A 12,884-nucleotide genomic window follows, 5' to 3' on the forward strand; every position below is an offset into this window, starting at 1 on the left:
ATCCTGGGAGATAAAATAATAGTGAAATTCTTTCTTGTGTTGTTTTGATTATTTTCACTTTTTAAAGTTTTTTAAAAAATAAAGTTTGAAGAAAAAAGTAACAAATCCCAATACACTCACAATGCAGAATTGAATAAAATTTAATAGAGATTTCATTGAATTCTTCAAATTATCTTCACCTTAGATTTACATATAACTAATTCTCCAGTATAAACGTATAATTTAAACGTAATCACTCTTATCTTTGGGTTTAAATCTTTTCCCAAAATGTTAATTTTTAAAACAACCTTATTAAGATATAATCCCTTTGCCATGCAACACACTCAATTACAGTGTAAAATTCTATGTCTTTTAGTATATTCACAGACTTGTGCAACCATCACCACAATCAATTTGAGTATTTTCACCATCCCCCACCTTTATATCCCTCCAAAAAAGTACCCTTTTATATTCATTAGCAGTTCTTCCCTGTTTCTTCCCAACATCTCAGCCTAGGCAACTACTAATCTATTTTCTGTCTCTATAGAGATTCCTGTTTTGGAGATTTCCTATCAGTGGAATTATACAACATGTGGTCTTTTGTGTCTTGCTTCTTTCATTTAGTATATTTTCAAGATTCCTCCATGTTGTAGCATGTATGAATATTTTATTCCTTTTCATTATGAGTAATATTTCATTGTATGGATATGCCACATTTTATTGATCTATTCATCAGCTGATGGACATTTGGGTTGTTTCTACTTTTGGGCTATTATGAATAATGCTGCTATGAATATTCATACGTAAATTTTTGTGTGGACACATATTTTCATTTCTCTTAGGAACATATACCCAGGAGAGAAATTGTTCAGTCTTATAATAACTCCATCTTTAACATTTTGAGGAACTGATAGTATTTTTTTCCAAAACAGCTGTATCATTTTACATTCCCAACAGCAATTATGAGAGTTTCAACATCTTCTCTTCCTCACCAACATTTGTTACTGTCTTTCTTTTAAATTATAGCTACCCTAGTGGGTATGAAGTCATAACTCACTGTGGCTTTGATCTGCATTTCTCTACTGGCAAATGATGCCAAGCATCTTTTCATGTGTTCATTGGCCATGAGTATATATTTACTGAAGAAATATCTATTTATAAGCTTTGATCATCATTTAATTGGGTTATATTTTTATTATTCAGTTATAAGACCTCTTAAAATAATTTGAATATTACATCCTTGCAAGATACATGATTTGCAAACATTTTCTTCCATTCTTTGGGTTGTCTTTTCACTTTTTTTCAAAGTGAGTCCTTTTAACAACCAAAGTTTTTAATTTTGATGAAGTCCAACTTATCTATTCTTTCTTTCTTTCTCCCATATTTTAAGAGTTTTATAGTTTTAGCTATTACATCAAGGTTTATAATGCATTTGGAGTACAGTTTTGTGTATGTGTTAGACAGAAGCCTAATTTCATTCTTTTGCATGTGCATGTGGATATCCAGTTGTCCTGGAGACTATCTTTTCTCCATTGGATTTTCTTGGCACTTCTTGTAAAATGCATTGACCATAATGTGAGGGCACATATCTGGATTTTAAATATATATGCTTAGTTGCTTAACTGCTCTGGATAGAACTTTCAGTACTATGATAAATAAAAGTGGTGAGACTGGACACATTTGTTATGTTCCTGCTTTTAGGGAAGAAGCTTTCACCATTGAATATGATGTTAGCTGCAGGTTTATATACACAGCCTTTATCACATTAATGAAGTTCTCTTCTATTCCTAGTTTATTGAGTGTTTTTTTAATTGTGAAAGGATTTGGAGTTTGTTATATTTTTCAGCAACAATTAAGATATTCATGTATTTTTCCCTTATTCTATTAGTCTTGTATAACACATTGACTGATTTTCATATGTTGAACCACTCCTGAAATCCTGAAATAAATCCTACTAGGTTTTGGTATATAATCCTCTTAATATGTTTCACCATAATTTTTTGTTTTATTTTCTTTAGTGATTGCTCTAGGACTTACATATCTTATCAGAATCTGCTTCAGGTTTACAATAACTTAACACAAGTGAGATATAAAAAAGTTACTTTGATGTAGCTCTATTTCTTTGGTTGTCTTTTGAGCCGTTGTTATACATACCAAACCCAACACTACATTGTTGTAATTATTATTTTATATAATTTGATGTCTTTTAAAAAGTCTGAGAAATAAAAAAAGTGCAAGTATGTATTTATAAACTTTGTGATATTAACTCTCTTATTGACCATTTCTGGTTCTTTTTTCTTTATTCCTGGGATTTATGTTAACATCTGGTGTCATTTCCTTATTTCACTACAGCTTTGCTCCTACTGGACTCCTCTGTGCTGTTATTCTTAAATATACTGTATTTCTATAGGCCTACCAATACAAATATATATTATATATTTACATATTCTCTTTTATAGTTTTACACAATTGATTTTTAAATCAGTTAAACACAGAAAGCATAAGAAATATGCCATTTGCTTTCTTTCATAATTATCCACAAACTTAACCTTTATCAGTGCTGTTTGATTTTTGTGCAGATTCAAATTACTGTCTGGGGTTACTTCCCTTCAGACTGAAGAATGTTCTTTGTTATTTGATTTAATGCAGGCCTGGTAGCAATGAATTGTCTTTGTTTTAAAAACTGGAAATATCTTTATTTCACTAGAATTTAAAAAATATTTTTTTATTTTTATGGATACATAGTTGTACATATTTATGGGGTGCCATGATATTTTGATACAAGCATTCAATGTGTAATGAGTAAATAAGAGTAATTGGAATAGCCATTACCTTAAACATTTATTATTTCTTTGTGTTAGGAACATTGCAATTCCATACTTCTAGTTATTTTGAAATATACAATTAACTATAGTCACCCTATTGTGCTACTGAACACTAGATAGACCTTATTCTTTCTTTTTGAAAAATAATTTTGCTGGGTGTAGGTTTCTTAATGATAGTTGTCTTCTTTTACTTCTTTGAATATGTCATGGAATTGACTTGTGGCCTCCCCTTGTTTCTGATGTTAATCTTGGTATTCTCTTGTACATGAGTTATTTCTCTTATTGCTCTTAAGGTTTCCTTTTTGAATTCGGCTTTCAACATTTTTACTAAGATGTGTCTATGTATGGATTTCTGTGTGTTTATCCTACCTGGATTTCATTGAGCTTCTGCATGTGTAGATTAATGATTTTCATTTATTTGGGGATATTTTTAACCATAATTTTTTTCAAAAAATTTTTGATCCTTTCTCTCCTCTCCTTCTGGTATTATCAGTTATGTGTACGTTGGTGTGTTTAATTATGTCTGATGCTTCTGTGATGATGTTCATTTTTATTCGTTATTATTTCTCTTTATTCTTCAGGATATATAATCTCCCTTGGTCCATCTTCAAGTTTGCTGAGTTTTTCTTCTGCTAGTACAAATTTACTGTTGAGTCTTTGCAGGGAATTTTCCATTTCAATTGCTGTACTTTTTGATGTCACAATTTCTATTTGTTCTTCTTAAATTTTTTATCTATTATAATTCTACATTTGATGAGATACTGTCATACGTTCTCTCACTCCTTTCAGCATGATGTCTTAGTCTGTGTAGGCTGCTATACCAAAATATTAATACCATAAACTGGGTGGCTCAAACAACAAGGTTTCCCCACTCCCAACAATTCTGGAGGTTGGAAAGTCTGCAATCAAAGTACCAACAGATTTGGTGTCTGGTGACAACCCTCTTTCTGGTTTGCAGGTGGCCTCCTTCTTGTTATATCCTCACATAGCAGGGTGAGACAGGGCTCTGATCTCTTCTTCTTATTATAATGGCTCTAATCCCATCATGGAAGCTTCACCCTCATGACCAAATTACCTAAACTTAATCACCTACCAAAGGCCCCACCTCTACAAACTATCATGTTAGTGATTAGGACATATGAATTTTGGGGGGATATAAACATTCAATCCATAGAATATGGTTGCTTTTGCTTCTCTGAACATATTTCTAACAGCAGCTTTGGAATTTTTGCCTGCTAAGTCTGGTATCTGGACTTTCTTTCTTTTTTTCTTTTGGCCTATGTTTGAGGACCATGCATGGTAGATATCAGTGGTTTTAAAAGGGAAACCCCAATTATATCCTCAAACTTTAATCTTGAGTACTTGGCCAAATTATCGTATCTTATTGATAGGTAGTATAGGTGGTAAACAAGTTAGATCTAAAGTCTGTGCCAAGCAGGCATTGATAGAATTCTTTTGTTTTTGAAACATAGTAAATTTACGCTTCTTACATGTCAGTGTGAAATAGAGACTACTATGTATTTCAATTGATGGCATCTAATCTTGGTTCTTCAGCTAGGTAGTACACTGAACAGTTTCTTTTTTCATGAATTCTAAAGTAGACCTTGGTAACTCTGAACAGATCTTAAAAGATCTATTCCAGTTTCTCTGAACAGATCGTAAAAGATCTATTCCAGTTTCTTTTTTCATGAATTCTAAAGTAGACCTTGGCAACTCTGAACAGATCTTAAAAGATCTATTCCAGGCCGGGTGCGGTGGCTCATGCCTGTAATCCTAGCACTCTGGGAGGATGAGGTGGACAGATCGTTTGAGCTCAGGAGTTTGAGACCAGCCTGAGCAAGAGCGAGACCCTGTCTCTATTAAAAAAATAGAAAAAAATTAGCTGGACAACTAAAAAATATATATAGAAAAAATTAGCCGGGTATGGTGGCACATGCCTGTAGTCCCAGCTACTTGGGAAGCTGAGGCAGGAGGAGCGCTTGAGCCCAGGAGTTTGAGGTTGTTGTGAGCTAGGCTGATGCCACGGCACTCTAGCCCAGGCAACAGAGTGAGGCTTTGTCTAAAAAAAAAAAAAAAGGATCTATTTCAAAGTCAAAAGTATGTAGAGTAACTGAAATTCTTAAAAAAAAAAAAAAATTAAAAATAAATTTAAAAAATCCAGAAGTATGTATTAAGTACCTAAAGTCCTTATCTTCAGTTTTTCTAAATCTTTTATCCTCTTTTAATGCCATTTCTGAATCCACATTTGGAAATTCTTAATATTTCTTTTTATTTTATAGGGTAGAACCACTCATGAATGCTTTTTAATGGATTGAGATATAGTTATATACAGTTAATGTTCATAGTCACTTAAAATTATTTTTTCCTTATTTTTTTCGTCCCTCCTCTACTCTGAAGGAACTCAAATTATTTTTTTCTTCGCTGACCCTTAACTCTGTGTCTCTAGGCCTTACCTCTGTGCCTCCAGGCAAGACTGTGCACCTGGACAGCAGGCTCCATTACATGATTCCTGGGCTGTTGAGCCTAAGAAATATTGATTTATAGAAATGTCCCACATATTTTTAGAGACAGATATGATTTCAGAAGTCTTGAAAGGCTTTGCTCTAAGGGAAAATGTAAACGTGTTAGTTCACATATCAAAAGCTGCCTTGCCTCAGGAGGGCATCTCAATGCTCGGTAGCAGCTGCTTTCCAAGGCAACCGCTGATATCTGGGCCTATGGCTCTCACCTGTTTTGAAAGACAAAGCAGTCTTGCCTAGAGCCATGGGATGCCGGAGCCACGGGATGCCGCAGGGGAGGAGAGCTGATCATAGGATATACTGCCCGAGCAGAACCATGCGGTTAAAGTAAATAGCATAAGAGACAGCTCATGCTTGACTTCTGAAATCTCTGTTTCTAATACACAATAAGCAGAGCCACAATGTCTCTGTTTTTGCTAAAGTAATAGCCTTATCATAAAACTTAGAAGTTTGCCCTAAGAAGATTTTATAACTCATTGTTCACCTAGATAGAGTTAGTTGAAGGATCTATAGTAGCCTTTTAGAAGACTTTGACCCTAAACCAAACTACCTATTATTATGCAAACTCCATTACACTTGGCAACCGAAAACCTGTACCTGTGCTATAAGTATCTGTGTAAAACTTCAGTCTTGGTTACATTTCCGTGAGGAGAGATGTAACCTTCCGGGCACCCTGCTTTATCTATCTTCATAAATCTTTACTTTATAAACTATATCTTTGGCTCTGTGTATTATTTTTATTTCTGTCTCCTACTATTTTTTCATCCTTTGCGACAACCCCTGTCTGAGGGACCCGGACTTTTGCAGGGAGCGTAGCTAACTCCCCGCACTGGGCATAGCCTCCTGGTGACTCATTGCTCTTGTTACTTGTCCTTGAGACTGTATCAGAAGAACAACGACAAGTGGTTTGAAGAGAAGGAAAGAAGAGTTTATTCATTTGCCAGCAAATGAGGAGGCTGGCAGAGTTCTGTCTTAGAGTACCAATGTCCTGGTGTCTGGACTTTCTCAAAGACAGTTTCTCTTGCCTGCTTTTTCCCTCTATGCGTGGATCACACTCTCTTCTTTCTTTGCATGTCTCATGACTTTTTATTTTGGCTGAAAATTTGTCATTGTAGATAACATATTATAACACTTCTGGATATAGATTCTCCCTAGGGCTGCTGCTGTTGCTGTTGATCTCTTGTTAGTTTAGTGACTCAGCTGGACTATTTCAGTGAAGTCTGTTTCCCCTCAAGTGTGTAGCCTCTGACATCACTCCTCACAGAGTATATCCTTGGGCATGTGCACAGTCACCTGTTTTATCAAGGCTCTCTTTGACTGTTTCTTTACCTCTTCTTTGTGTTAACCCACCTGCTACTGTTGGTGTCATACCCAGATGTTAGCTTCACTTCTTGTCTGCTGTTTGCTTTATTGTATTCAGTAGTGCTCCAGGGCATAAATTGCTCCACAGTCTGAGCCAATTAAATTCAGGCCCCTTTGCTGAATTTGTCTTGGTTCCAGTCATTGAAACTTGTTTATACTCTAGGAGGAATCTTACCTGTCTCATTCCCTTTTTTTTTTGTTGTTCGATTTCTGGTTTGTCTATGATTTAATGTGCTGCTCTTTTGGAGCTTTCAACTTCCTGTTAATTGCTTACCACCAGAATCTTCACTGTTTTTGAAAGTACCAACAGGATTGCACTTATCCATATTCTGTTTCAAATAAAATCAGTTCATTTGGGGAGGGCTACATACAGAGCTCTGTGTTTTCAAATCTCTGTCTCACTGTTCTGCAGCTGTGGGCAGTGACAGTGGCCTGCTTCTTTGGAGTGAAACCTTTGCTTACAAGTAGAGCACAGGTTGGGCATGGTGACCTCATGTGTTGCCTCTCCCGGTGGTGGAAACTTTACTTATAAGCAAGCTGGAGTGAGGGCAACTGAGACCTGGTATTCTCAAGCTGCCACACCTGAAGAGCTTCTGTCCTGGAAATGAGTACTTGGTGTAGCAAGGAAGCCCCAGATGTCTCAGTTGCTTCTGCCTGGATAGAAGTCCTGCCACACAGGGGCGATGAGAAATGCAGGCACCCAATCTTGGGAATAAAGTAGTATTTTTGGAGTAGAAACTAGGGAGAAAGGAAACTCTGGCTTCTTGGCTATCCTCATATAAAGTAGAGCTTCCATCATGCTCGGCTGGGGATAGGGTGGTGCAGGGAATGGGCCTTGGCTGAAATGCCTCAAACTCTTACTGTTATTACTAAGATTAACAAATGTTTCTTCATTTGATGTACTCCCTTAGGAGATTTTCTAGAGACTTTAAATAGTTGGGTTTTTTAAATAACAATTTTTAGCAGTCATGGCTGTCTTACATGGGAGAGGGTTTACAGAGCTCCCTATATGGCCATTCTGCCAGTGTCTCTCAGAGGACAAAAGCTTTTTTAATTTAAATTTCACCTCTTCTTTAAAAATCTATTGCTTTGTAGGAAGCATGAAACAGATTTCCTTCAGTAGCTAGTAAGAGGATGATTTGAGGACCAACCCTTCTTCAAAATCAGAATTTAGTAATTTTCTTTTATGTCAAAGATCTTTCTCAGATTTACTGTTTACCAGAAAATAAAAGCTAATCCAAAGCGATGTCTGCAGTGTTCTGAAACAGAGATGATGAAAAGCTTTTCAGCTTCCCCTAAAACATTTTATGAAAGGTTGAAATTTTAATTTTATATCAGATTAACTCCCAAAATGTGTTTAGTACACACATACACACACACAAACACACAGACCCCAAATATACTTATAAATAAAAGGACGATGTTGAAAGGTGGTCACTGTCTTAGATTACTGTTCCACTTTTTCTAGTTCCTTAGAATATAAAGAATTTGCTGTAAATCCAGATCATTCTTATTATATTAAGTAATCTAACTATAATTTACCCCATAGCCACTGGAGGACCATTTCCCTTTCACCCACAATGCAATCTCTATGTCTAATATAATTTTAGGTTACAAAATAAAATTTAAATTTCACTTAGCAAATGTACACTAGGAATTATTTAGAAATTGACTCTTGTGCTCCTGAGGAAGTGGTCACCTTGAAGTTGACCTTCAGATGGGAAGAAAGCTCTGTATTTGTGCCAGAACTATGTTATTTGTTATCACACATAGATCTTAAGTTATAATTCATTCAAGAGCACTAACAGAAGACTTATGAAGGTGCTTTTCTGAAAATTTCAGCGAATTCTAGATAACTAATTTCAAAATTCTTTTGAAAGTCACACAATTTATGTAGCAATTAAAGCCTATTGTGCTGCTAAACATGATATATGGGTGACAGACCAGACACATTTAAAAATCTATTAAATTTAGCTTTGATTACTCAATACTTAAAAGTCTTACAAACCCAAGTATATTCAGGAAGTTAGTACAGTATGTTTAATACCAAAACCAGTTCCTTCCTTCCTTTCAAAATATGACTTATACTTGAACAGAAGCTGTGTGATACTCCACTATACTCCTCCAAGAACAGATACTTAAACATCTTAGGGCAAAGTGTCGGAATGATCCCCTTAATGACATGTCAACATTTAATTAAATATGCATTTCCTTTCCTAGTTAATATGCTTGGTTTATAAGAAAAGACAATTTTAAAATGTCTTTTTGCATCACTTCAAGTCATTGTCATAAATAACAATGAGCAGAAGGATTGCCTGAGACCAGGAGTTTGAGCCCAGCCTAAGCAATACAGTCAGACTCCATCTCTAAAAAATTAAAATAATTTTTTTAAAAATGATGCTTTAATGATTTTAAAATCAGAATAACCCAAGGACAGAGTTTTGAAAACCAAATCATTCTGAGAGGATTAGCACTGAACAGAAAACGGGAGGTAACACAGAGATCTTCCATGTAAGAAATGCAGAGAAGACTGACAGCCTTGGGTTTTCAAAGACATTCAGTAGAGGAATTTGAAACAGAAATGATTGTATGTCAAATAATTACTCAATATTATCCTTTCTTTATAACGTCAAATGTCAGGAGTGTTCTTCATATTCCTAGTTTCCCACATTTTCTCTGTTAGCTGCTCCCTGGCCACACTTACCATCTGAGCAGAATGGCCCGTCGTACGCAGAGAAGGCACAGTCACAAGCGATCCCTCTGCGTTTCTCTCTACATCTCCCTCCATTGCGACACAAGTGTCCATAGCTGCTGCAGTGTCCTGCACACCCTGGCTCCACCCCTGGTGTCATTGTGGCTCTTTCTTCCAGATCCACCGCCATCCCGTTCAATCGCAGAGACCTAATGCAGCCCAGAAAGCCTCTCTGCCTGGTGGCTGTCCCCCCTACAAGGGAAACACTGCAAATAGAAATGTGTTCCTTGGTATTTTATTAGGATTTTATGTCCATGTCAAACTCAGGCCTTATGGAGAGTGGCAAAAATTGCAATTTGTCAAAAAATTTTGTGAACATATAACATTTGGAAAATATAAACTATTATCATATATCATGAAACTTTAAATGACACTGAAATAAAACGTATTCACATAATTTTTAAGCATCATGAGCTTGGCAAACATTCATTCTAAAATATTTCTTTAATTTCAGTTAAAGATTTTTACTTTAGTTTCTTTACACGGACAAAGTGTAAACCACATCATTATTTTATTTTTGTTTATGAACAATAATGTGCATTGTATGGTTAGGTATGAACTTTCAATATTTTTACAGTAATTAGAATATATGTAGATAAATTCTTTATTTTGATGAACTCTCACAATACAGTGTGAAAAGAGATTGAGGCAAAGAAAGGGAAGTTGGAAGGGGTGAAACCATCCCACAGGGTCTCACCCAAGTTGTCCCTTACTCCGTCCACTCCTCTCTGGGGACACAGAGGTAAACCTGAACTGAGTAACACACACATTTATATTTCATCATGTCCAACCTGAACGCTAAAGAAAATATTTAGAGAGGTTTACACTTGTGTGGGGAAAAACACCATTATGAGGGTAATAATTCTCCATGTCAGGATCATAGAATTACCTGGAGTTTGTGAAAAATGCAGCTTCCTGAGGCTCCTTCCAGAGACTCTGATTCAGTGGGCCTAAGAGAGGAGCCCCAAATCTGAATTTTCTTTTTTTTTTTCTTTTTTTTGAGACAGGATCTCACTCTGTCACCCTGGCTGGACAATCAGAGCTCACTGTAACCTTGAACCCGGGGGCTCAAGCCATCCTCCTACCTCAGCCTCCCAAGTAGTTAGGACTATAGGTGTGCACCACCACCACACCTGGTTAATTTTTCTTTTAGAGACAGGATCTCCCTATGTTGCTCAAGCTGGTCTCAAACTTCCAGCCTCAAGCAGTCCTCCTGCCTTAGCCTCCAAAAGTGCTGGATTACAGGCGTGAGCCACCACACCCTGCCCCAAATCTGAATTTTCAACCAGCTTCAGGGGTGATTCTGAAGCCAGTGATTCATCTACCACAGTTTTATAAACCTTATCTTAATGTGAATGCTTATTCTAGCTGAATTTTTATGCTCATTTTGTTCCTAGGCATTCCATTAAATAATCCCTAGGATTACAAGTGAGAAAATGAAGTTCCTTAATTTGACTCATCTGTGTGTTCCTCCTTTCAGGTAGTTTGACGGTTTCAAGTCTTTTGAAGAGGCCTCATCTCATCCTAATATAAGAACCAACAATGCTTAAAGCTAGGTTTTAGGGAGCTATGGTGTATACACCCCTCTCCACACACACACAGTCTCACACTCTCACATACACAATCACACACACGCAATCACACACACACATTCACACACACTCTCTCACACACCCACATGCTCTCGCACACGCTCACCCACACACACTCATTGTGCAGCATTCAGTACCCAGAAGTTGTATGTATCCTCTTGTGTAGCAGGCTGTGATAACTTGTGATTTAGTCTAGTTTTTAATTGGATGGTGTCCTTATTTGCTTTAAAATGCATGAGAAATGAGGAAGTCAGAGCCACTTCCTTAATCTGCTTGGTTCCTAAATTAGAATGGAGTAGTCTCGAAAGTCATACAGCAAAATATATTTTTCCCTTGGGGAAAACCAAATAACACTGGTAAAACAGTAAATAAGCAAACTCAAGGACAGCCTTCCATGGCCTGTAGCCGTAGCCTTTAAATGACTTGGACTGTGAGAATAAAGGAGCGAGGCCTAGATATAAACAAGAAGCGAGTGATGAGAGACTAGCAGGAGGGAGGGCACAGTGAGGAGAACCAGGACTGGGGCTCCTGAAAGGCCGCAGGAGTAGACACTGCCCTGCTTCTGCCCACAGGTCTCCTGTGCTCTGCTCTTGAGCAGATACTGGATGACCTCTGTCCCAATTATAACTCCACTGAGAAGTGAAACTGAAGAACTGGATAAAAATTTCTAATTATCACACTAATAGTGTCGACAAAATCTAATGTTGATACAATTTGTGACAAATGTCACAAATGCTGATCCTCTGTAATGAATGGTTTAAGCTTGGGGCTTGGCTATCATGGGTTTAGACCCTCTTGTTAGTTGGTTATTCCATCCTCTGAGGCTTGGTTATTTAATCTGTAAACAGGTGACAATAATACCTATACAATGAAATATCAAATAAGAAGCATATAGCAAGTTCCTGGAACCAACTAGGTTATCAATAAATAGTGCCATTATTAGCAGTTGCTTGCAATCATTGCTATCAATATTTTATAATTCTGATCTTCTTTTGGTCCATGTCTGCCCTCACATCAAGTTCAATTATAAGCCAACAGCACTCACCAATGAAGAGCTGGCTGTTGAGCTGTAAACGGACGTGCCCATTCACAGGGGCAGGTTGTATCTTTTGAGGGAGTTGGTCAACTTGAAGAGATGCTCCTTTGACGTTCCTTTCTGCCCTCAAGTGGTGCCACCGATTGTCATTAAAGGGAGTGGGTGACTGCACCGTGACCTCACAAGGCCCATTCCCCACATCAAAGGAAAAGGTCACATCAGTGGGAGCTGGAAATATTATATATGAATATTGCTTAAGTTAATTCACAGGGGAGAAAATTTAGACTTGTGTAGACATAGGAAAATATCATGACATGCTCATTGCAAAAGGGGACAATGACATTGATGCAGAAAAATGTTAATCGGAGCTGGGGGAGGGGGGTATAAAATCAAAACAAAACTAGAGGAAAAAACAAAACCAAAAAAACCGATTTTAACATACTTATCTTTACAGTTTACTATTCAATCTTACTAAGTCCTAATTAATAGAAATATGTATGCATTGCTAGAATACCAAATAGTATTTGTTTTACATGTTTAAGTAATTTTACTTAAAAATGGCTCAAAGCCTCATGCAATTTTAAAAACACTAAATTTAAATTTTGACAGTAATAAATTAAGCTTTGGGCACATGAAAAACAGTACTTCTGACCAAATATTAATTCAGGAAATGATTACATGAGGTTGGTTTAAAGTTCTGACCATTCTTGGCATAGTCAAGAGAAGGTATAACATTTTAATGAATTATTACATGCTTCATGCCTCAAAGTTTTATTTTCTCTTAAAAATAAAAAATGATTAACTAAAATGATAAATTTT

At 36.5% G+C, this 12,884-nt stretch overlaps 1 protein-coding gene across 1 annotated transcript in view; it reads right to left on the reverse strand.

The window, feature by feature from the left end:
• Positions 1-12,884, reverse strand: part of LOC123646099 (contactin-associated protein-like 3) — a 202,134-nt gene that overhangs the window by 14,748 nt on the left and 174,502 nt on the right. The window contains exons 17-18 of the mRNA XM_045562762.1: positions 12,075-12,293; positions 9,390-9,629 (exon numbers count right to left, since the gene is read on the reverse strand). Of these exons, the coding sequence (XP_045418718.1) occupies positions 9,390-9,629; positions 12,075-12,293 (459 nt within the window). The remainder of the gene's footprint in view (positions 1-9,389; positions 9,630-12,074; positions 12,294-12,884) is intronic.

The sequence above is a fragment of the Lemur catta genome, chromosome 10, assembly GCF_020740605.2.
Source record: "Lemur catta isolate mLemCat1 chromosome 10, mLemCat1.pri, whole genome shotgun sequence".
Lineage (NCBI taxonomy): Eukaryota > Metazoa > Chordata > Mammalia > Primates > Lemuridae > Lemur > Lemur catta.